The sequence below is a fragment of the Balaenoptera musculus genome, chromosome 5, assembly GCF_009873245.2.
Source record: "Balaenoptera musculus isolate JJ_BM4_2016_0621 chromosome 5, mBalMus1.pri.v3, whole genome shotgun sequence".
Classification (NCBI taxonomy): domain Eukaryota; kingdom Metazoa; phylum Chordata; class Mammalia; order Artiodactyla; family Balaenopteridae; genus Balaenoptera; species Balaenoptera musculus.
The window spans coordinates 23,847,484-23,872,970 of NC_045789.1; the positions used below are offsets into that span (position 1 = coordinate 23,847,484).

Sequence of the window (25,487 nt, forward strand, 5' to 3'; positions counted from 1 at the left end):
TCTTAGGAAAACAAGGCCTGGACAGGAAATAATTCTCCTTCTAAAAGAATACAGTAATTTCTTAAGAGATGAGTACATTTATCCATGACTCATCCAGAGCCACTCTCGGGGCCTTATCTTTTAAGAACGACCTAATGCAAATACACGCAAGCCACGTGAATCTGCTGACTCGCACTGTTCACACTGAGTAGACAATAAAACTGCCCAAAACACAGGAACGACCCACCTCCAGGACAACCAGAGTATCTAACCTCATCTGGGTCCTCAGGTAACTATGATCTTTTCCCTAATGAGTTCCTTTTTCCTGTTCATCATGGCAGTTATTTAAACCTCTTTGCTCAAGCGTTTATGCTACTTCAGCCCCCTGACGATCCAGTTTCTGGCTTCACAGGGCAAAGACAGGCCCTCCAATTCCCTCCCTCCTATCTCCAAAACCAATGCCATCCTCATCTCATCCTACTTCCTTTCCTGTTTCAAAGGGAGATGTATCAGCACACATAAGCATCCTTTTCCATGTCCTATGAGATGTCACTTTTTAAATTATTCATTTTCTTCTAGCTTTATCTCCATGCTCCCTTCTGTCCCTGCACTTACCCCTCACCAACAAACTCTTCCCATCTGCCTACTTCATACCAACCTCTGGTCAAATCTTTTTCATTCTAAAATGAGCAAGCCCCCTCCTTTACCACTGAATTTCTTGAAAAAGCAATCCATATTGTCCTAACGCCCTTGCCTTGCCTTTCACGTGCTATTCAACCTACTGCAGCAACACATCCTCTTGTCACTCTATCAAAACATGTCTCAAATCACCAAAGGCGTTTTAATTGCAGTGACTTCTTGTCAGGTACCAGCTGTATGGCAATGATTGCCAATTCCAGTTCGATGTCCTCCAGGCAACTCAACTCAACACGATCAAAACTGAGCCCTCATATCTCTTGGACACACTCTTCCTTCCCTCATCCCCACCTCAGTTAGGGGTAATTCCATGCATACCGTCACACTTTAGAGCACCAACTTTTCCCTCGCCTTCTCTCTAGCCCAGATCCAGACTTTCAGGTCTCTCTGCAGCCTCGCTTCATCTCATGCCCAGTCACCTTTCACACATGTGATGGACTAACTTCCCTCTGTGCTCTTCCCTTGTGCTTCTCCCATCATGTTATTCCCTCTGCCTGAAATATCCATCCTACTGACTCTGAATGAGTAATGTCTACCATGTCTTGAGAGCCCAGCTCCAAGCAGCTCTGCTGAGAGGTCTTTCCTACACACTCTGCCCGTCTCCCCATGTGTGTGCTCATGGCGCTCTGCTCATAGGAACAGAAGAGGTCCCATCCCATTGTACTGGAGCTGGTCGTGTCTGCCTCACTTCATGAACTGGGAGTGCCTTGGGTAGTCTTTTTCTGTTTTGTATCTGTACCTGGAAAACTGTTCTGAACCCTTGAAGTTGTTCAGAAAAGGTTAACTTTCATAAAGGAACAGATGTGTTTCTTGCTTCTAAAGCCTGTAAAAGACTCTAAGTCTCTGACACCTACCGTTTTAGAGCAGACACTTTTTTAGGAGATTTCTTTTTCAGTTTAGGCAGGGATCGATCTTGTTCAAACCCCTCATTGTCTAAGAGTTGCCTCATGGCGATGTTGGCGAGCTGCTCCATTAACTTGAAGGTCTCATTGATGTTGAGGAAAACAGAGAAGAAATGCTCGCTGGACCTCGTGTTCACTTTGATCATGTCAGGCAGCAGCAGCGTGGCGTTCTTCTCGAGCTGAGTGATGTCCGCCCACCGGATGACCAGCTTGGCTGAGCACAGGCAACAAGGCTGGGTCAACACACAGCTGCTCAAAATCCTTTCAAGATACTGGAAACTAACAACCCCGCCCCCCAATTTCACTGACCTCCCTTGAGTTTATATGCCCATATTTATCATTGTTCTGTTTGTTAGTTTCAACAGACAAATCTGGACCACGAAATTTCTGAGTTAACAATTATTACGGATTTAAGCCCATGTCTACTAAATGAATTATACCTTTGGTGAATCTTTACTACTTCATAACTAATTTCGTTACAACCATTGAGCCAAAAATGATTGGATTCAATTGTTAAGTCATCACAAAATAGTGCTGGCTCAGTTACAACTACAGATTTATTATTGTTGATGTTTGGATGTGGTTTATGCGTTCAGGGCAGGCAAACCTCAGGAGGCTTTCAAAAGCTTCCCTCTGAAATTCTAGAGAACTCACCTTCCCTTCCCATCAGAAAAGAATAAAAGCAAAGGTGGTTAATACTGAGGTACATCCAACCCTGTCGGGGAACCTTCCCCTTCCAGTAGCTGCAAGAGTAATAGTTGACGAGTTTCTCTTCCTCAGGCATTCCAAACAGCCGATGGAATTTCACAATGGCTTCCTTGAACTTCTCTGTGTCATCATCTTCCTTCACATCATTGATTTTGTTATACTCTGCAATGATGCCCTAAGAAGCGATAAAGCACAAAACACACAACTGGTATCACTATGACTAGAGCTGCTTTTTCTCATATCTTGTACATAATTGGAAAGGAACGAAAAATTTCTAAGGCTAGAGTTTAAAAAAATCGAATTATTTTCAAAGCCAACTCCCCAATTCTAAGCCAATTAACAAGCAGCATTTATGTACTAAAAGATTTCTAAAGAGCAATATAGATTTTAATATCTGTTTATTGGTACTAACCTTTTTTTTAAGTTCACTTAGAATGAAGCCCATAGTTTTCTTTTACAAATGAGGAGATGAAAAGATTTTGGTAGTTCTACTACCTTTCCTAGCTTATCATGATAGACTTATCCCAAAGGTCAACCAAAGTCTGCCTTTCTCAAAAACTCAATGAGGGACTTCCCTGGTGGTCCAGGGGTTAAGAATCCGCCTTCCAGGGCTTCCCTGCTGGCACAGTGGTTAAGAATCCACCTGCCAATGCAGGGGACATGGGTTTGAGCTCTGGTCTAGGAAGATCCCACATGTCGCAGAGCAACTAAGCCTGTGTGCTACAACTACTGAGCCTGTGATCTAGAGCCTGCGAGCCACAACTGCTGAAGCCCGCGCACCTAGAGCCCGTGCTCCACAACAAGAGAAGCCACCGCAATGAGAAGCCCTTGCACTGCAACGAAGAGTAGCCCCCGCTTGCTGCAACTAGAGAAAGCCCACACACAACAACGAAGACCCAATGCAGCCAAAAATAAAATAAATTAAAAAAAAAAAAAAAAAAAGGATCCGTCTTCCAATGCAGGGGACTCAGGTTCGATCCCTGGTCAGGGAACTAAGATCTCACGTGCTGCAGGGCAACTAAGCCCGCGTGCTGCAACTACTGAGCCCATGCGTTCTGGAGCCCTCGCACTGCAACGAAAGATCCTGTGTGCTACAACTAAGCAACTAAGACCCAATGCAGCCAATAAATAAATAAATAAATAAATATTTTAAAAATAAATAAATAAATAAAAGAATGACATTGGCACTTCCCTGGTGCCCCAGTGGTTAAGATTTCACGCTCCCAATGCAGGGGGCCCGAGTTCGATCCCTGGTCAGGGAACTAGATCCTGCATGCGGCAACTAAGACCCAGCACAGCCAAATAAATAAAAAAGCAAAAACAAAAACTCAATGAAATTTCATCATGAATGGAAAGAGAGGAAGAAAGACCAAAACACATGCCACTAACTGACACTGGCCACAGACCCACTGTCTCAGGGCCATGAATAACATCAGGCAACATAGATAAAAGGAACAAGCCACCATCTGAGCAGAAATGGGGTGAATATTGGAGCAAAAATTATAGTAGACACACAACTTTTAGTCAGTTGCACAGGAAATAAAATATATGCACGGCATGTGACTGGCTTAATCTGCTATTTAATCATTATAGTAGCTTGAGAGGCTGTTTCATTGTTACTCAGTTCCTTCATAATTCCCTGAAAAATGGCTTCTACCTATATCCCTTGACAGAAAACGCTCCTTGGAACTCCACCTTGACTTTGTAATCACCAAATACCTCTCACCTCATCTCCATTTTCTCTGATCACAAGGTAGCTAGAAAAGCATGAGCTTTTGAGCATGAAAGTCTTGGGTTTCGATCCCAAAGGTGTCACTGCATGTCTGTGTGAATTTGGGCAACTTCTCAGGTTCTCCTTGACATGACTGAGCCCTCTGTATTCCAAGGATAGAAAACTGCAATTGCCTCACACCTAGAATTCCTGCCTTTGGGCTCTTAGGCTCCCAGTATATGCTGGATGCTCCTCATAAATTTATCTTCATAAAACTTATTAAAAAACTACAAAATTCTTATTATCAAAATTCTGTTTCCCTATAATCACCATATAAAATCTAAAATTCTATACCATGCACGTTGTTGATCCAACCAACACTGCAACCTTTGCTCTCACTGTACTACATCTGACAAGATTCCCAATTGTTTTCTTCTGCCTCAGTCAGCCTAAGGTACACTCAGGGCCTGAATGTGTCATTTTTGTGCTTTTCCACCTTCTTGCCTGCGGTCCTGCCATTCTGAGTGCCTAAAATCTAGAATCAGACTGTTGTCTGTTTCACTAATCCTACCTAGTCTCAAAGTCTGGTCTAATTCCCACCTCCTTATGAATCCTTCTCCCAGCTATGACTGTCCTTCCTCACATTAAGTACTTTTGATTCTCTCTGCCTGATGTATTGAAATTTATTTTTCAATACATATAATGTCCTGAATTTTATTTTCACTGCCAGACCTTCCACCCTAGTTGCCAGCAGTTGTGGTACTAAGGAGTGATGGCGGGAGGGAGGGGAAGGAGGGCTTTAGTCTTCCATTATCTCCATCACCATTCAATTCTAGTAAAAAACAGACTATGTAAACAACAACCATAACAGCAAACACAACCCAAGACAAGTCTCCAGCCTATTCTTCTAATAAGAAGCCAACTTTAGCCCCTTTACATAGTTCAGGAATTATCACAATGGCTTTGCAACTGGCATGCCATCAGGCATCTTTCCACACTGTGATATATTTTGTATGGCTACACGCATTCCCACCTTTAAAATGTCCACAGGCTATCAGTGTAAGAGGGAAAAAGTCCAATCTGCATCTCATGCCATAAAACCCCTTTCTCGATCTGCACAAATCAACCTATCCAGGCTCAGTGTAAACATCCTCTGTGAAACTAACCCAATCCCAAATGAGGACTAGCATTCTCATCTCTGTGTTCTCTTTATATGTTGGCTGAAAGTATTTTGTTTATATGTCCCTCGACCACTAAATATACATTTCAAAAACAAATATAATGCCTCGAACAGTTTTTACCACCAGTATCTAGCAACTAAAAGACATTTAATAAAAGATTATTAAAAGGGTAGGGCTTCCCTGGTGGTGCAGTAGTTAAGAATCTGCCTGCCAGTGCAGGGGCACACGTGTCAGCCCTGGTCCGGGAAGATCCCACATGCCACGGAGCAACTAAGCCCGTGCGCCACAACTACTGAGCCTGCGCTCTAGAGCCCATGAGCCACAACTACCCACGTGCCACAACTACTGAAGCCCACATGCCTAGAGCCCATGCTCCGCAACAAGAGAAGCCACCGCAATGAGAAGCCCATGCACCGCAAGAAAGAGTAGACCCTGCTCGCCGCAACTAGAGAAAGCCTGCGCACAGCAACGAAGACCCAATGCAGCCAAAAATAATAAATAAATAAAAAATAAAAAAAATAAAAATAAAAAAATAAAAAAATAAAAAATAAAAAAAATTTTAAAAATATAATGAATGTTTCAGTATTTTATCTTACTTAGAAAAGGAGGCAATTGATAGGGGCTCTAGCCAAATCTGGGAGAGGGTGAGTACCAAAATAAGCCCAGCAATGAAACAGAAGCTACTGAAAAACACAGGAAGCCACAAGTCCATATCAATAATAAACAGATAAAAAGGTAAATAGAGGGAGGGCTCTTGCTTAGAGTGGAAGTGCCAACTAGTAAATGTGAGGGAACACTGGAGTTGGAAAATCGTCATTTTGTAAACCATCACAACAAAGATTGGTTCAACAAAAAAAATCACTGATGAATGCTAAAGCAAGGGAGAAATGTTGATAAACAGCAGGATATTTGTGGAGCCTTAAAGTGTCTTCCTACAGAAAATTGCAAGGGTAAAATTAGTAACCTACAGGGGAGAAACTGGCTAGCACTTTGATGGGTTTATATCACCAATGGGTGGTGGACGGGTGTCAGGTGCCTCCAGAAAAGACACTCTGGAAAGGACACAGGATCACTTACGAAGTGTCCCATCCAGGAATGCATAATCTGAAGCAAATCATACAGGGACATCTGACAAAACCCCAAATGAAAAACGTCCTATTAAAAAAACAGAACCATACACTTAGAAACAGTAATGTCATAAAAGACAAAGAAAGGCAATTGAATGATCCAGACTGAAGGAGACAAAAAACTAATCCAATAGCTTCCTAGACTGGATCTTGCACTGGAATGGAAAAAAATGCTATACATGACATTATTGGGTCATTTAACAAAATTGGAATATGTGCCAACTATTATAGTATTCATATTAAATTTACTGCAGGCGATAACTGTTGTTAACACTGTGTTGTTATTTAATAGAAGAGCTCTGTTCTTAGAAATATACACTGAAGCATCTGGGGGAAATTCCTCTAAAATAGAGTAATGGAGCCTACAAATAATAAAGTAAATGGGATAAATTGTTAACAACAGGGAAATATGGGTAAAGGGTCTACAGGTGTGTTTTATACAATTTTTATTTTTGCAACTTTTCTGTAAGTTTGAAATTCTTTCCAGCGAAAAGGTTTTTAAAAAAAAAAAGATTCCATGTTAATAAACCACTACCTGTATTTTTCCTCTCACAAATGTGGTGATATCGTTCTCATTTTCAAAGATGGAAAGTGTCTGCAGCAGATTCTGCTCAAGCCATTCCCAGTGTTCGGTGATTTCTTTTCTGGAACCACCTGTACGAATGTAAAACGATAATAATAAATGTCAGCCAGTAAAAGATACTTTAAAAACCAGGCTCATTTCATCCACATGCAGTGCCATGAAAGGAGAATACTGCTCCCACCAGCTCTGCCTTCAAACGCTTTCTCTCCTTCAGAAGGGACACACAGAAGATGTTGAAGGATGTAGAAGCCCAAAGAGTAAGTACTGTGTTATGGTCACGTCTGATCACGTGAGTCCGGAAACTTTTTGGACAGTCTTTCAGAGTAGAAGCAGCAACGTTTCTCCTGTTCACTTTCTGGGTTTAGCCCTATCCCCTTTTCTCCCCCGAGGACCTGCACTTTTCAGGGTAATGCAGATCTTGTAGGATACTAGGTTACAGCTGTTAAGTTGCAACAGTATGAGGGTTCTGGTATGTCACTGGAGAGCTGACGTAACCACCTCCTATAATGGGCAAAAAATGATCCTCACTCCCTTCAATTATGAATGAGATGTGAAAATGGACTATCGCTAGGGAATAGCAGCCCGGCTCCCAGCAGCACAGTTGCCCTGAATTGTAATGGGATGAGGTCATCCTCATAGCCTCCATCCAAATCAGAAAGCAGAAGCATAAGTCACCTCGCCTGGCAACTTCTAAACTGAAAGAACCTCAGCCTCGTAAGCATAGATAACCTGGCACCCTGCTCTCTGCTCACAAATGCAGGGCATGACAGGGATGCCAACACAACGTGTTTGTCAAGACACTGTAATAAATTGCCTTCCTTAAAAAAATTTTTTTTTCTTGCTCTGGGATCATTAATGATCCTGCAGAAGAACAGTGTGTTAGAAATCATCCATATCATATACATAAATTCAGAATTAAAGAATGATTCACCCCTTCAGATGTCTCCTTAGATTTCCAAGTTATCTTTTAATTGATTTCTTAAAAATGGCTTCTCTCTGTTCTTCGTCACCAGCAATTCAATATCTCTCAGAATCTCACTGTCGTTCCTGACTGGGAAAGGTCGAAGGTACAAATGTGTCCACAATGATACTCAGAATTGCGAGGAGGAGAAGGAAAATCTCTTGGAGAATAAGAGGCAGGCTTGAGGGCTTTCAGATCCGCTGATCGAGGAAAGAAAAAACCAAACCGAACCAAACCAAGCCCACATTCATTTTCTTTTACTTTAAGCCTAAACACCAAAAATTGCCTACATGGAATGCTTCTGTAGAGGATGAAGAGGAAATTTCTGAGGGGAGAGGCAGCCCTACGGAAACACGAAAGAAGAGATTGTCTGGAGCTCTTCACAGGCACTTTCCATGGCTCACTCTTTCGGGGCCATAGTCAATCACATGGAAAAGCAATCGATGACTCAGTACTACGTTGTCATGGCAAGAGGTAGAACTCAGGGTACCTGGGTCCCCCTCCTTCTCTGCCACCAGCCAGTTGGGTGCCTTTAGACAGTTTGCTTCATCTCGCTCTGTCTCAGACTCTTTACATGTAACATGGAGACAGATAAAAATACCCAACCCCTTACTCATATCAGAGCAACGTTGTAAAAAATCACGCGGAATAATGTCTATAGATACACTTTGGAAAGTAGAAAACACTGCTCAGACGCAAAGTACAATGCCCATTTGGGATAGTTAGGGAATGAGTCAGCCAGAGAGCTTTAAACATTTTAGACTTTAAAATTTTAAATAGGGATTGGAGAATTTTCTAAAGCATATTGCACCCTTCCTTGTCTGTAAACAGGTCACTCCCATCACCAGCTGTGACTGGCTGTCATACAGGGCCCAGTCCAGAGTGAATGCCAGCCACGTGCCCTCCATCCGCCGTCCCATCTGTACCTACTGGCAACAGTCAGATGTTCACACCTCAGGACAGAGGCCCTTCCGGCCACCCGCGGGACTGCAGGACTTCTGCAGACCCACTGGGCACAATTCCCAGCCTCTGATTTTGCTTCTCCTCCGCCCCTGCCTATGTTGATCGCAGATGTGCCTTCCAGAGGCTGGTTTGCACGCATCCCTTGGCTCAGCCGGGGCGGTCTGGCTGTTGACCGGTATCCCACCATGTGCTGCCCTTTACCAGGTGATCACATCAGGTACCTGACCTTGGAGTCCCTGCTATACTGGTGGTGGGATCTAACCACAAGTCACCCTCGCTGTTCCTTGGTTATCCTGGACAGAAAAGCCCATCGGCTACAAGACCCAGCGCAGACCAGGTGTGCCTTCCCCTTGGCACACGCTGCCTTCAGGTTTTTTTGTGCTTATTCATATAGGTCCACCCCCCCATCACCCCCAACACACACACACACACACACACACACAGAGCCATGGTGGAAATGGTGTATGCGTCCATGCACTCATTCAACAAACATTCACTCATACCTCCGATCTTCATGGTTATTACATGAAGGTCTATGTAGCTGATCCCTGTCTTCAAGTAGCCATCTCAGCACACTTGTGTCGAAGTTCAGGTTTACTACTCACATTGTTCCCCCCCTCAATTGCCTTCTCTGTTGCCCCAAGACCTCCTCCTCTTCACCTGCCCCACTGTCCGTCATTTCCACAATCTCCACCTGCCACCACCTAACACGACTACCAGCTCTTTTCTCTACTTCTCATTGCCTGGGATGTAAATCCCCACATTTCTGTCCGTAATTACCACCAGTGCCCCCTCCCCCCACTGCTGCTGCTTGTGCTGCTTCTCTGCTACCCTCCATCTCCTGTTGCTTCTCCCACACTTGTCACTGTCACATGAAAAGGCTGGCCTTTCGGAGTCATCACCGGCCGCTCACAGCTCCCATGTATAGGAGAGGAGCTGGGATGTCAAAGCTCAGTATCTTTAAGTTTTCAACTGTTTCAGATTGCTGGGTGCTTTGGGACCACTCCTATGTTACCAAAGAGGTTTCAGTGGTTTCTTCTGGTTATATCCAGATCTAAGATTCCAAAGTTACAGAAGACTTGGGTGTAGATAAGGAAGAACTTTGCATACCATTATAAGAAACCATTAGCATCTTAACTGAGGAAAGAAAAAGACACAAATGCCATCAGCCAATGGTAGTTTCAAGAATTAACTATGGATTCCGATCTATACCCAACAGATACTTTCCAGGGAGAGAAATGTAAATGTACGTTTTACATTTATATTTACTGTGCAAATGCACCATATTCTCTGAACACTTTCCTAAATGCACAAAAAATGAGGACAGGTGTTCAAAACTCCAGACTCTGGAGACGGGAAGCATGAGGATACCTAAAAGGCAGGGCTGGATCCCCTCCCCCAGCAGACAAGACACATTCTGAAGATGCCAATCGAGTAAAAATTCTCTCTGAAAGCAGGTGTCCACTTCTCATCCCAGAACAAACAAAAAGTCCACAGTACCTCTCAGAGATCACAGAGCAAACGTCCTGCTAACAGTTCAAGAGCAAGTGACGCTTTGGCCGGACCACCCTTTAGGAACCAGCGAAACTCCAAAAGAAACATGTTGGGATCCTCAATGTTCCTTAAAAATGGCTCTTTCATTTCTCAAGAAAATAAGTACAAGTGCTGCCATATTTAAGAGCCTGGAATTTTCCTTTTGTTATTGTGTAAAGTGAGATAACAGGAAGCTCTTTTGCCACGACTCTGAAAAGGGGGCTGGTCTATTTACCCAACAGTTTGAGCAAAATGTGGTAGGCGCTCAGAAGAGAAAGGAAGGATTTGGCAGTCAACTTTCTGGAAAGGCTGCATTTACAGAGATACAGCAGGAAAAACAAGCTGACCCAACTGTGCAATCAGCTGAAACAACAAAGAAAGCTGTGTTGGGTATGAGAAGCCTTCAGGAAATCCAAGGTAAAGCTTTCTGCTGTGGGAAAAACCAGATCAACACTTGACGGGCTTAAGGGTATTTAGAAATTAATTTTGGAAAAATGAGAATCTTTATCATTTGCAGGGTTGCATTTTGTTTTGTTTTCAGAATACCAGCCACAGGCCCTGTGCATATACCTGGGCAAAACTTAAAGACTATCTAAGATGATGGAAAGAAAATACTAAGTCAGCCTAGTCTAATTTCTCATCTGGTTTGAGATGTACCTTAAAGTACATGAAGTCCACTTGAAATAAAAAGAAAGAAGCATTAAGACGGACCCACAAAATTGATTCTATTGTATCTGGCCTCTGAGGATTAAGAACAAAGGCTTACAGCCCCACTGATAGCTATTCAGTGGATATTTTTTTTGTGATGCATGATTAATAATAATACAATTTGGCCCTGGGACTGCAGCACTGACTTAAAAACCTGAATTCCAGAATATCTAAGATGGTAAATTCCTACCGATCAAGAGTATGTGTATGCACACAGGTAGGTATATATTTGTGTGTACAAGCAAAAATAATAACCTCTTGTGACACAGCAGAAAACAAAACAAAACAAAGCAAAACAAACCCACTAAACCTCCCAGAGATTAAAATGCAACCAATCCAGTATTTTCAGATACTGGAACAGGCTGCTTGGATCCCAGAGCTATCCAGTCCTCAAATGAATAGCACTTGAAGCTACTTAAATAAAGGGAACCATCTATTTTATGGCCTTAGCCACATACAACCTTAGCCCCAAAGATGATAATTTTGAAATTTAAATACCAAATAAAGTCAAGGGCAATACCCAATACACTGGAGTGACACCTGCTGTCCCTGTAGGATTTACAAAGCCACCACTGTACTCTCTACACCCAGAAAAAAGGACAAACTTGTATTTGGAGAGGGCAAGAGATCCAACGCCCCCAAATGTGGTGATTTGAACAGTTTTAGAAACAAAAGGGAGATTCATGTTTTAAAAATCCACATCCAACTAAAGCTAAAATTTTAAACAGGTTAAATAGTGATAATGAAGTGTTTTCTATTACTTATTCGTGCTTAACCAAGGCCCGGCGCCATGCTTTCACTATAGACACCCAAGCTCACAGCAATCTTACAAGTAGGTCCAATTACACTCCTTTTATAGATGAGGAAACTGAGGTTTCCACGTTTCTATGAAATCAAATGCAGAGTTTTCTGCCTCCATAACCTACACTCTTAATTGCTACACAGTAGCCCCTCCTGACATATTTTAGACGTGTGGTAAGTATGCATAGAGGTTAGATCCTCTGCAGTAATAAGGGGTCTGATTATCAGGGAGACAATTATTACCTAATGGCTCAGACCACAGACTTTGATGTCAAAAAAGTACACCTGGGTTCAAATTCTACCGTGCCACATACTATCTTCGTGAGCACAGAGAAGTTCCTTAACCTCTCTGTACTCCAGATTCCTCATCTGTAACACGTAGGTAACAACACTTACCACAGCAGTTTGTGCTAGAGATTAAGGAAGATAATACACGTAAAGTCCTTAGCACAGGTCTGGAACATACAAAGCACTAAATAAACAGTTACTTTGCTATTATCATCATAAGCAGCAGGACACAAAGATCTCCTCTTGAAATGTGATGCAGAAGACATTTCTAACTTCTGATGTCAGAGCACTAAGAAACCAGTTGCTGAACTGTTGCCAGACTACCATATGTTCAGCACATATCTCTCTGGTCCTGACACTATTATGTTTTGATTGAAAAGCGTAGGTATGATTGAAGTAAAGCAGGCCTTTACTTGAACAATCCTTGTGTAACTACTGTAAGCTTCTTACATAACTCTGCTTATAATCTCTTACAGGTCATAACAGTATGTTCATAGCTTTATAATCACTTTGAGAAAAGAGAGGCCCAGGTGACTCATCCAACCTTGGCAGTAAGAATTAGTGGTTGATATCATTATTGTGTTTACTTTACTTAAATGCCAAGGTCCTCTCCTACCCTGATAGACAGAATGTAAATGGCTATCTTTCTGGAGGGCAGTCAGGCTAATGACACTAAAAGTCTCACACACATGCATATTCTTTGACTCAGCATATCTACTTCTATAAATTTATCCTAAGGTGATAATGAAAGTAATGTGGAAATATTTTGTTCAGAGGATATTCACTAAGGTTTTTCAAAATGCAGTTAACATTAGGGGAAAAAAACCTTAGATTTCCAAAAAATAGCACATAAGTTAGAAAAATTACATTATAAACACAGTAAAATATTATCTACCTGTTAAAATTGACATTATAGACATGTATTTCTTGACATAGAAAATCTATACATATATGTGTATATACAGACACATATATATATGTGTATAGACATATATCTGTATAGACACACACACACACACACATATATATAAAGTCTGGAAGGTGAAGATTTATAATGTGGTATTATTGTTTTATAATATTTTATCTTCTTTGCTTATCTACATTTTCTAATTTCCTGCAATAAACATGATTGCTTAAAGAAAAAAAGCACGTTCTTTTTTTTTTTATGCTGCTGTGTTCCCAAGGATACAAGCATAGTTCTTGAGGTACACAGACCAAGAAAGGATGAAAAAACATTGACCAACCTCTACATTAGGTATATCTCATGTGGAAGGCAAGTAAATCACCCACCATTTCGCTATCTAGTGTAGAGAAACAGCAGAAGCAGAACCAATTAGCAACCTTTCATTAAACTCATGGTCTTACCAGCTGCCAACTAAAAGAATGTTTAATCATAAAAGCCAGCATGGTGCCGCTTCAAAAGGACTGGGCTGGGAGTGGGGAGGCCTGAGAACTTGATCTCAGCCCTGCGCTAACTGGCTGTAACTAGCAATGTGAACTTGGGCACTTCACTTTGGCCCTGTACCCTATCACAATCTGAGTGTTGGGCAAGGTGGTGGCTAATCTGTCTTTCCGTTCTGAAAATGAATGCCTATCTAGGCCCAGATGAGATTCTAAGATGGTGAAGAAAAGGGAACTTAATCAATGGGCAGGGAATCAAGGTACCATTCAGGGCTGTGTTATCAGTGAGGTGTCCATCAAGCACACTCCCTCCACCCCATTCCCTTTATCAGTCCTGTTGGAAGGTCAGATGTATCCAGAGGGAACTGTCAACATTTCCTTCTATCTTTCCAACTGTAACTCTTCTGTCCCAGAGCCCTTTAAGTAATGTCCTTGGAACTACCTGCATTTCTATGTGCCCATATTCTCATGAGGCTGTTTAACCCTTCCAGTTCTTCTAATGGGGAGAGCCAAATGGGTTGCTGTCTACTTAAGTACCTTGAAGCTTGAGGGGTGCAAAGGACTGCGCCCTCTCCTGCCTCTGGGGTACCAATGCCAAAACACCAGCTGTTGGGGGAACGCCTGCAGCTGTCTGGTGCCCTCGTGAGAGCACAGCTGTGAAATACTCAGTCAATTACTGGTGGGAGAGAGGCAGAATTGTCGGAGTATAGCCAGCTCAGCAAAGCAGACTGGACCAATTCCTATGGTACTACTTCCTTTATGTTCTTAGAAATGGCAGGGAATTCCCTGGCAGTCCAGTGGTTAGGACTCAGTGCTTTCATTGCCGTGGGCCCTGGGTTCGATCCCTGGTCGGGGAACTAAGATCCCGCAGGCTGTGTGGCGTGGCCAAAAATAAATAAATTAAATTAAAAATTAAAAAAAAAATAAAAGAAATGGCAAAACTGATACTTTACCGCACAAACCACTGAAGAAAATGCAAGTCCATAGGCTGGAATTGATGGCACAATGGAATATCCACCAAAGAGACTGATGGCTTCATTTTGGGTAGCAGTGCAAAGAAAGAGTCATTACTTAGGCAGGGATTTGGCTCCCCTTCCCAATTAAAGGTCTCAGTGCCAAAGAAACATAAAAATCAATTTCTTCAATCCAATCTGGATACAGATGATAGAAGATAATAAAAAGAAGCATCTGAAAATAATGTTTCACCAAAGAACTCTTGTTTTTTGTTCCCCTCTTCTTTCTGTATGGTTCATACTGTTAAGGGCTGGGTGATTACTATATTGGGAGTAAGTTAGACTAGGTCCAAAACTAGGTCCTGCCTGGCTTCATGTGGCTCAAGTCTAAGGCAAACATACGACTGGGATTTACCACTAAGACTACTGTTCTCCTACAGAAAGTGGCCTAGGTGAAGACATTGACGGTAGATGTGCCCTTAGTTCAACTTACACAAAGCAAAGATTCACAAGGCACATGGCATAAAACAAAGGTTTTGCAAAGCTATGGATTCTACAGGGCAGTGAGTTGGACATCCAATTTTCTGCTGAACCTTCTCTTACAGCAACGATTCACGAAACTAGAGCAAATTAAAAAGCCCCTGCCCTACTGTCCCACCAAATACCAACTTTGTAGTTTACGAAAAAACAACATTTAAAATTACAAACTGAAAGGTCAGCCTATCAAAGAATCCTTTTTAAGGTAGCAACTTCCGCTCTTAAAATCTTCTCATGAAAGGGAGCCAGGCACTTGGGTTTCAGAGAGAAATTGATAAGAAGGAACAATTAGTGGGTGAATGGGACTTTCACAATGGTTGTCACTTCCGTGGTGTCTTCTACAAGGAAATTGTGGAGCTGTCTCTACGTGTAATCAATATATATACAAAAGCTAAAACCGCTCTGGGTTTATTATAATGAGATCATGCACTTGTGATAGGCATCACTTACTGGGAAAACAAAAGTACATCTCTTTGAGGTATAAATTATGACATCAGCAATTACTGCCCAGTGTTCCTTAGCCTTGGCTTGGCAAATAACTCAGGACTAACTCGGCTTTGTAACTCTGGGCTCTTCCCCACAGGGGCTTTCCTAGGAGCCTCTGCTTGGCTCTTGTAGAGCCTCTGCCAACTACAAATTGGCACTTGCCATCTACCTCTACAAGTATTAAATCCTGTGCTATACTGCAGCTGCTGACTTTCAACACCCCCTGAAAGGAGTTCAGGGTGGAGATCAGAAAATAGGCACTCTGTGCTCTGGGAAAAACTGGCAGAACAGGTCTTCAGATAGATATTTTCAGGAGCTGATTTTATGAGCCCAATTCTTGCATCTCCTCATAACTAGAAAAGCACTAAAATCCTTCATGGCGATGTCTGCTCCTTGTGACTAGCAATAACCTTCACAAGACTGGCAGAAACCTTCTGCAAAAAAATATGTGCTGATTGCATGTACTCCCCCTTCACAAAAATCACATCTTTACTGACCTTCCCCCCTGCCTCTTTGGAGCAGTTTCTCAGACCTATCTGAAATGCTGTCTCCAGGACTATAGTCCTCATTTTGCCCCCAATAAAACTTAACTCGCAACACTCACGTTGCGTACTTTTTTAAAGTCGACAGTAGAATGGCAAAGCCCCAGAAACAAAGTGAGGAGTAGTGATGTCAGGTAACAGGGGAGAAAAAAAGGATGGGCTGAGGGGGTGGAAAAAAAAGAGTCACAGATAGAAACCAGCTCGTCACAGCCCCATACATGTGCATTGACCTGGGAAGGCCAGGAGACCAGAGGGCTCTGAGGACCTCCACGCTGCACACGTTCTCAAAAGCCTCCAGGCACAAGTGATGAAAGTGCTGGAAGGTGAGTGAGAGTGTCAAACCCTCATTAAGTCCAGGGGCGTTGGTGGTTCTGCCTGATTTCTAATCTCCTTTCTCTTTCTTCAGTTGCTGGCTCCCCTGTCTATTTTAACACCATTCTACATTGTTCGCCAACTAAAGGTGACATTTTCCCAACCAACTTCCACAGGGCACCTCCCCTTCTACAGTAGCTATTGGGTGTTTCCCTTTGTGTTGAATGAACCGCACAGAAGGCTGGAACTCTATCTTACATGGGGTTACACTGATAAGTCTGTCTTCCTCAGGGTCCCAGCCTCTCTCTTCCTTTATCCTTTATCCCCTTCACTCCTGGGTGGTTTTCTCCCTGCCCACTCCAGATGCCATTCCTTCATTCAGTGGAGTGTATAAATGCTGATTCATTTCATTGTTTCTCATGGGGCTATTTGCATCTGAACCAGAATAACTTTAAAGGGATACAACTACAATGTTAGAATTTCGGTGCTACTAAATCCTTGAGGGTGCATTGCTAGGGCACCAGAGCCTTCCAGCAGCCTAAAATCACAGCCACATAACTCCCCCTACCCTTGTAGAAGGCCGGCCAAGATTCCTGTCCTTAGTTGGAAGCCCCACCATCCAATGGCACTGTATGGTACTTGTTCACACTGGGCTAGAACTGAGTATTTCCTTGTATTCTCCAAAGCAGGGGCCGGATCTAATTATCTTTATATCTTTAGATCCCAGCACGACACTTCCTACCAAGCAGAGATCAATTTAAAAACTGAATAAAGTCAACTGAAAGAGCTCCCAATGGCCAAAGCTGGAATAATTTGAGCAACAAAATAAAGTTGTATTGGATTGTAACCCAAAGTACAAAGTAAAATATTCATGAGTCCACAGTGATAAAAATAATTGAATAAGTTAAAACTCCCCACTCTGTAAGTGTGGGCTGTGCACGGGGACTTCCTTCCAAGGAGGACGGTATGGGAAGGGGAAGGAAAGAGTAACTTGACAGTGGAGAAACCTGAAAAACACTACTCCAGCCAGGCGATCAAAACCATCATCAGGGGCTTCCCTGGTGGCGCAGTGGTTGAGAATCTGCCTGCCAATGCAGGGAACACGGGTTCAAGCCCTGGTCTGGGAGGATCCCACATGCCGCGGAGCAACTAAGCTCGTGAGCCACAACTACTGAGCCTGTGCGTCTGGAGCCTGTGCTCCGCAACGGGAGAGGCCGCGACAGTGAGAGGCCCGCGCACCGCGATGAAGAGTGGCCCCCGCTCGTCCCAACTGGAGAAAGTCCTCGCACAGAAACGAAGACCCAACACAGCCAAAAATCAATCAATAAATAAATTTATTAAAAAAAAAAAACATCAGTCATCAATCATCTGGACAGTAGGTGCCCTTGCTTGACATAACTTGATGAAAACAGCACTTTATCTCTGTGATCTTCCTCATAAAAATACATCACCACAGCCTAATCATGAGAAAAACATCAGACACATTCCAACAGAGGGACATTCTACAATATACCTGACCATTATCCTTCAGAAGTGGCAGAGTCATCAAAAACAAGGAAAGTCTGAGTAACTTCTACAGCCAAGAGGAGATTAAAGAGATACATCAACTAAATATAAAATGGTGCACTGACTGGGATCCTGGAACAGAAAAAGGACATCTGGTAAAAACTAAGGAAATCTAAATAAATTAAGGATTCTAGTAACCATGTATCCATATTGGTTCATCCATTGGAACAAATGTTCCGTCCTAAGGTGTTCATCATAGGGGAAACTATGTGTGTGGAGGCTATTTGGCTGCTTTCCAAACTATCTGTTCAACTTTCCTGTAAACCTAAAACTGTTCTAAAGAATAAAATCTATTAATTAAAAAAAAAAATCAAGTGGAGGTGAAAAAATGAAAAGAAAAAAGGTAAGTGTTCAGTGCCCTTGCTCTTCCTATGGTTATTTGAAAAGCCACATGCAAACAAATAACTAAAAAAATGTTAGCCACTTTGGACTGGCGGTTCTTGTGAGAGATCCGATAACAGCATGACAGTTTACCACCATCCCAGCACATTATTACAGGTTATCATCAGGAGAAATAAACAATCCCTACTCAGTAGGAAGGACTGCACTGGGATAAGTACGTATTACTTAGTCCACCCAGGACTCCATCATTTCCAGCTTCCCTGAAGACAGGCTGGGGCCATGTGACTAGTTCTAGCCAATGGGGTGTGAGTGGAAGTGGTGGCCCTTCTGGGTCAAGCAAGTGAAACACAGGTGTGCCTCCACCTCCCGCACTTTCCTTGTAAGTTGACCTTGGAGCCTTTGTGTTCTAGAGGGTGTTACTACAGATGGAGATGGCCACAGGATCCAAACAAGACTTCACCAGAGTTAGAAAGAAACCTTTATTGTGTTAAGCACTGAGGTTTAGGGTTCATCTGTCGAAATGGCTAGGGTTACTTACCCTAAAATACGAAGTGATTGCATCTCACAATTAAATGTTCCTCCCCTCTGACAGAAAATTGTTAATCATAACTTTTTTCCATATTTCCAAACACTGCACTTACCACAGGCGATGGTCCAATAGACCAAAGAATCTGGAGTCTGGTACAGGATGCGGTAAGGAGCAACCCGGGCACTCGAGTCCAACACGACATCAAGGGTGCCCACCAGGAGGCCTGAGGGCAGAAAAGGGGGAGAAATGAGCAAGGGTTTCCTCTAAATCCCCAGAGGCAGCAGTGTGGACACTCCCCTTCTGGGGGACCTGCCAACAAGCCCTCTCCCACCGCATCCCACCTGGACAAAACTTTCCTCTCAGACGTGATGAGGGTGACTCTACGTTACTTGTTCCACCCACCTCCAAGAGACACTGCACAAGCTAAAAGAGCGCTGGTTTCAGAAACAAAACCAGCAAAGCTCCTAGCTCAGTCCCTGGCACACGGTAGTATTAATAAATGACTGTTTCAAACAAAAAAAATAAGGTATTAAGCACTGATATCCTGGGGTCTCTGCTTTACCTACACTACACCCAATGTGTATTATTTTCTCCCCTTTAGCATCCTAGAAACAAATCCTTAATTTGAGTAACCTGACAAAGCCACAGGTACCAGTGACGTACATCTGAGTCCGTGTACCAGGCTGCCCCATGTATTATTTTCATGCGCCTCATTTTTCTTTTGTATTGAGAAGGTACAGTTCAGCTCAGCAAACAATAAGTGCCTACTATGTTCAAGGCAAACCCTGTGGGCACGAAGTTGAATAAGACAGAGTCCCTAAGGCATTTATAATCCAGTAGGGGAGAGGGCCAAGCAGTATTTTAGGGCTGCATTTAGAAGTGAACAGGGCTGTGAAACAAGCATTTCTCCATCTCAACGGCAGAGTCCTTTGCCATTTGTCACATCAATAGTTATAAGCAGAGATGCTGGAAGCCTGGTCTACACTCAGCTCTGCAAAGATGTAGTAATTAGGCTGAGGATCAGGAAAGGTACTGTGGTAGCACGAAGCTGAGTTCTTCCGGTCGGCAACCTCAGTGATCTTGCCAGGTCCTGGGGGAAACTCATTCACATCATCCAAGTCGAGGCAAGCAGGAACATTCAACAAACGAACTTAGTAATTTATGTGTGGGAAATACAAATGTCCAGTGCTCACTTAAGAAGAGGCAGTGCCTTCTCTTGCCAGGAGTGCAAATTCTCTTATAACCACCTTTCAGCCAACATCCCCCCTCCAGGAAGGGGTGCCTCCTTTATCTGCACCAAGCTGGGATTAGACACCAAACATTTTCTATACTATTCTAAAATTACACGGACACACACACACACACACACAAATTCTACAAAGTCAAATAAACAGGATTCCTTGTTTGGCAGGATGAATCTAAAAGATTTCCATAAAGTCAATGCCTGTAATTACTCTAAAGTCAGATGCAACCCAGCATAGAGCAGGGTTTGGACTCAGAAGGACCAGTTAGGAACTGTGGCTAGTTGAATAATCTTAGGACACTTTTTTCCAATGTCTTGGTGTTCACAAAATGGAAAATGATATGATGTAAAATGGAAATGATATGATGATTACAAGATTTTTTGTTGTTGCTGTTTTGTTTCGTTTTGTTTTGGCCGCACCGTGCGCCATGTGGGATCTTAGTTCCCTGACCAGGGATCCACCCCATGCCCGCCCCTGAAGTGGAAGCATGGAGGCAACTACTGGACCACTAGGGAAGTCCCACAAGATTGTTCTTAAAGACTGAATACAATAAGGTTTGGGGGCAAGAGGCTGGTTGGAAGGAGGGGTTAGGCAACCTCTCTAGAACCTGCCAAGACCCTCCTTTCTTTAATTTTACTTTTACTTAGATTGCATGGTTATTAAGGATGGCTTTGGTATGGAACTGATGGTAGCTGAGGCCGGGAGGGGGTGGTAAAGGCCCCCAGCCTCCCTTGCTCTGCCACAGCTCCGTCCTGGTTCTGACTCTGTTATGACCAGGTCTGGGCCACATGGACAGGCCATTTAACTTCTCGTGGCTTTCATTTCCTCATTTGTAAAGTGGTTGTAATAGCACCTGCCTTCCCGAACCTGGGGTTAAGCAAGAAGCCTAGGGCAGGTTAACATGGGGCAGCCCTACAGGTGTCCTTTTGGTCTTTATCCAAGGCCAGGAATCCACTTAGGTTCACGGCAGACCACAGCGACCATTAGCTGACCTGCATACTCCAGGAAAAACAAACTTTCGCTACAGGGTAAATGAATTCATTTGTTTGCTCTGGCCTGTATGAAATACATCAAAAATCAAATATTTAGAGTCTGCAGAGTTTTCCAAGGAGTCGTCTTCCATATAATACCACACACGTGTGCATTTTTGTTTTCTCTACGGTGACTCGGATTTACCGCAAAAAGACCTCTAATTACTCTTCAGTTATCTGCAGATGGTAGAGTGCATTAATAGGGAAAGCAGAAGAGTGCTAGCTAAACTGGATTGCCCTCTGTGTTAACTAGAAATACAAAGACATGTGAAATACAAATTCATCCCTCATAACAACCGAATGTTGGTAATACTTCCCTCTTCTTGAATCAAAATACTGGAAGTATCACATACGTTGTTTCTAGGGCACACAAACTTCAGCCCGGGTTTAGGGAGTCACAGTCAAGGATTAGCCTCTGAGGTTTAATGAGCCTCTAAAGGAGCGTCAGGGTAGATATAGATTCTTCCAAGGGTGAACGCAGCTCACTGGGCAGGGCAACCGACAAGAGGCAGCCCGGGTTCTGGAGTTCTTCAGTCCTGGCTCTGCCAACTCCCAGACCCAACCTCTCCGAGCCTCAGTTTCCCCATCTTTCATGTCTCACTAGACTTCTGTACTCTGTAACACCAGGGAGGGAAGACCTCTGAAAAGGTCCAACCCTATCTGCACATCTTGACCACCACAAATGTCCCCAACTACAATCCATCTCCACCATCCACCATCCTAATTAACAAAACCTCCAGTAAAGAAGTACTTTCTTTACTCAGAGGTAAAGAAAACGGAGTGGCTTCAAGGAGATTCCCCCGGAGTGAGGGCTTCTGATGAGATGCCAGCTCACCGACCCTGAGCGTGCGTCCACGAAGATTTAGATGGATACTAACAGGTTCGCCCATATTTACCACAGGGTCCGTGCTGAAATATTTAAAAGTAAATTATAGACAATATAATACTGGGATACTCACATTAGGTGCATATACAATTAAAAACATTTTGCAAAAGTTCTTTGAAAACTTAAGGCACTGGATATCCCAACAGAAAGTAATGTCGTGAATTGAGACTCATAGTTGGTCAAATCAATAAACACATTCTGCCATTCACTTTGTAGCACTGACCAGGATTTTCCCTCCACCTGGAATGTTGTGCTTGCCCGTCAACGACCACTTCCCACCACCTCAAACGACAAACTCCTAATTATCTCACGCCACCTCTTTCTAACTCTGATCTCCCTCTGAGTTCTGCTTCTGTTATACCTACTGCATTTATTTAAAATTACATGTACATTTTGCCTCGTTCCGTTTCTTCCCCTCTTTCCAGATTGGGAGCTCCATGATGGCAAGGTCTGACTGATTGCTTTGGAACCCCGGACCCCGCCCTTTGCTTGGAGCACAGCGAGCCCTGAACACACGTCTGATGAAAGGACAAGTTAGGTATTTTTAGAAAACCTAAATAATAAGTTATTACTGTGCTGTCTAATCTCTGTTGAGACAAGGAGTCGAGACTGGAAAAGAGAAAATACTCCTCCTATACCCTCTGTCTACACTGAATACTAGAAGATGGGAAATCTGATATCTAGCCTAGAGAATCCCCGCCACCACCACCCCCCCAAAAAAGCAGCAATCAGGATTTTCTTAGAAGTCTTATTACTTACTCATCCCTCTGAAGTGGCTGTCAAAATACTGAACTTTTCATCATTTCCCACACAAAGCACTGTTTTAGCAGCTGTTCCAGTCAGCTATTTCTGGTGTTAAACAATCTTTGATAGCCTGAGATAACTAAGTCAAATTATGGTCCTCACAATAACTCTTCTCTGCACCTACCTATTACATTAGCTCAGGGGCATCTTGTAACATTAAACTGCTGTTTTCAAGGAGATTCAGAAAACACTCTGCAGAATTGGTACATTTAGGCCTCCCACCAGCTGTGGGCGCTAAAGGGTAAGTGATGCAGACAGAGTCATTTCCACTCCTGGGCGGCCCCTCACCCCTCTGGGGGCAGGGATGTATCAGAAGAGTGTGGGACACATAGGGATGTGCCCATGGCAATGATCAATCCATCTACTGATGATCTTGGGATAATTTAATGTTAAAGTGGACAAGATCCTAAAGCTTACTTGGTCTCCCTCTACTCCCTCAGCTTTGTAGCCAGTCAGAGATAGAGTCCTACAAAGACCATGCGGGAGTGGTCTGGGGAGTGGGCTGTCTCCTGATATGGAAGCTACAGTAATACCCACTAGGGAATTCCCTGGCAGTCCAGTGGTTAGGACTTGGTGCTTTCACTGTGGTGGCCTGGGTTCAATGCCCGGTCGGGGAACTAAGATCCCACAAGCCACGCGGCACAGCTAATATGTACTGAGCACCACTGTTTAATGAAATATTTCAAAACCACAGAAAAGTATTGAAAATTACAAAACACATATCCCACCACTCTGACTTTAACACTTGGCCTTATCTGCTTCAGATCTGTTCTGTTTTTTTAGAAGAAAATACAACATACACGGTAAAGGTCTCCCCTGTGTTACCCTCAATTCTATTTCCCTCTCCATTCACCACCCTCCAGTTTTTTATTCTTCCCATCCAGGTCCTTATACTTTGACCCCCCCACGTATGTACATGAATATAGATTTAACACTGATGTATATTTTAAAATTTACATTAATGATAAAGAGTAGATATTGTTCTGCAATCTTTTTTACCCAATGTTTGTAAAATTTACCCAGGTTATACTTGCAAATCTGATTCATTCATTTTAAATATTGTGTAATAGTCCGCTGTTTAAATATACTGTAACTTATCCATTTTCCTAAGGAAGGGTATTTGGGTTTATCTTCTTTTTTTTTTTTTTTTTTTTTTTGCTATAATAGGCACTGCAGTCATTCTCTGTACATGATCCTTAAACATGTGAGCACTTTCTTTAGAATGGAATCGTTGGGTCATAGGGTGTGTGTTGAGACTTTATTAGTCATTACAAAACTGCTTTCCAAAGTGATTGTGCCAATTTACACCCGTACCAGGAAAGTGAGAGAATATCCGTTTCTCCATAATATCCCCAACACTTAGTATTATCAGTTTGTTTGTTTTTTTCCACCAATCTCAAGGATGAGAAGCAATACCTATTTGTTGTTGAAATTTGCATTTTTCTGACGATTAATGAGTTTGGGTATCTCTTCCTGTTTATTGGCCATTCCAGTTCCGTATTCTGAGTTATTTGCCTTTCCTAATATGCTGACATTTGCTGAAACTTCCAGATCAGAAATTCAGTTTACTATTTAGAGGCTTTCACTCAGATAGACACTGGATTTCGATTCACTTCAGCAAATACACACTGATATTTCTAAAGCCAGAGGGGCAGTACACTTGGATTTACTTCTTTATATGTTCTATATAAAGGCAAGACCTTGAGATCAGTATTTGCAAGCCTCTCTGCCTCTCTCCCATGTAAGGTTTCTGTAGGTCACAGGCTCCCACCTTGTCCTTCTTCTACCTGCTGCTGCCTCTTTGTCATTGGAGCCCTGCCTGTATGTCTTAGCACTTATGTGAGCTACATGATAATAGGCAGAAAGCACTTAAACAATAACATCCAGAAGCAGTTGCTAACGGATATATATACAAAATCCAGCCACATCATAATTTTTACACTTCTCTGAATAAATCTTTTTTGTTTGTTTGTCTGTTTTTAAAGCCTTCAAGCCTTCACCCAAGTTATTTTACTTGATCTGGAAGGTCCTCTCTTTTTTTTTCTTTCTGGAAAATGTCCATTTCCCTCAATATCCAGGTCAAGGGTCACAAGGCATTTTTTTTGTTTGTTTTTTTAAAAAGAGTCTGTGCTTTTTAAAAATTTTATTTTATTTATTTATTAATTTATTTATTATTTTTGGCTGCGTTGGGTCTTCGTTGCTGGGCGAGGGCTTTCTCTAGTTGAGGCGAGCGGGAGCTACTCTTCCTGGCGGTGCACGGGCTTCTCATTGCGGTGGCTTCTCTTGTTGCAGAGCACGGGCTCTAGGCACGCGGGCTTCAGTAGTTGTGGCACGTGGGCTCAGTAGTTGTGGCTCGTGGGCTCTAGAGCGCAGGCTCAGTAGTTGTGGTGCATGGGCTCTAGCTGCTCCGTGGCATGTGGGATCTTCCCGGACCAGGGCTCGAACCTGTGTCCCCTGCATTGGCAGGCGGATTCTTAACCACTCCACCACCAGGGAAGCCGCAGGCATGTTTTGCTTTCTTCCCACACTCTCCCCATCCTCTCAACCCCCCACCCCCAAATCTCCTGGCAATTAACTGTCCCCTTGTCTGTGATCTGTCAACCACCTTGCACTTCATATTACTAAGGCGATTATCACATTGTTTCCTACTGGAAAAAAAACTAGTTTCTTTCCACCAGGCTGTGAGCTCCTTGAAGCAGGCACAGCCTTATCT

At 43.0% G+C, this 25,487-nt stretch overlaps 1 protein-coding gene across 3 annotated transcripts in view; it reads right to left on the reverse strand.

Moving 5' to 3' along the window:
* TBC1D9 (TBC1 domain family member 9) overlaps positions 1-25,487 on the reverse strand; it is a 110,574-nt gene that overhangs the window by 43,135 nt on the left and 41,952 nt on the right. For all 3 annotated transcript variants that reach the window (XR_005020003.1, XM_036853141.1, XM_036853140.1), the window contains exons 2-5: positions 18,922-19,032; positions 6,840-6,958; positions 2,232-2,460; positions 1,530-1,791 (exon numbers count right to left, since the gene is read on the reverse strand). Coding sequence is in view for 2 of the 3 variants with exons in the window: in XM_036853141.1 (XP_036709036.1) it covers positions 1,530-1,791; positions 2,232-2,460; positions 6,840-6,958; positions 18,922-19,032 (721 nt within the window). In the remaining variant the exon portion in view is untranslated. The remainder of the gene's footprint in view (positions 1-1,529; positions 1,792-2,231; positions 2,461-6,839; positions 6,959-18,921; positions 19,033-25,487) is intronic.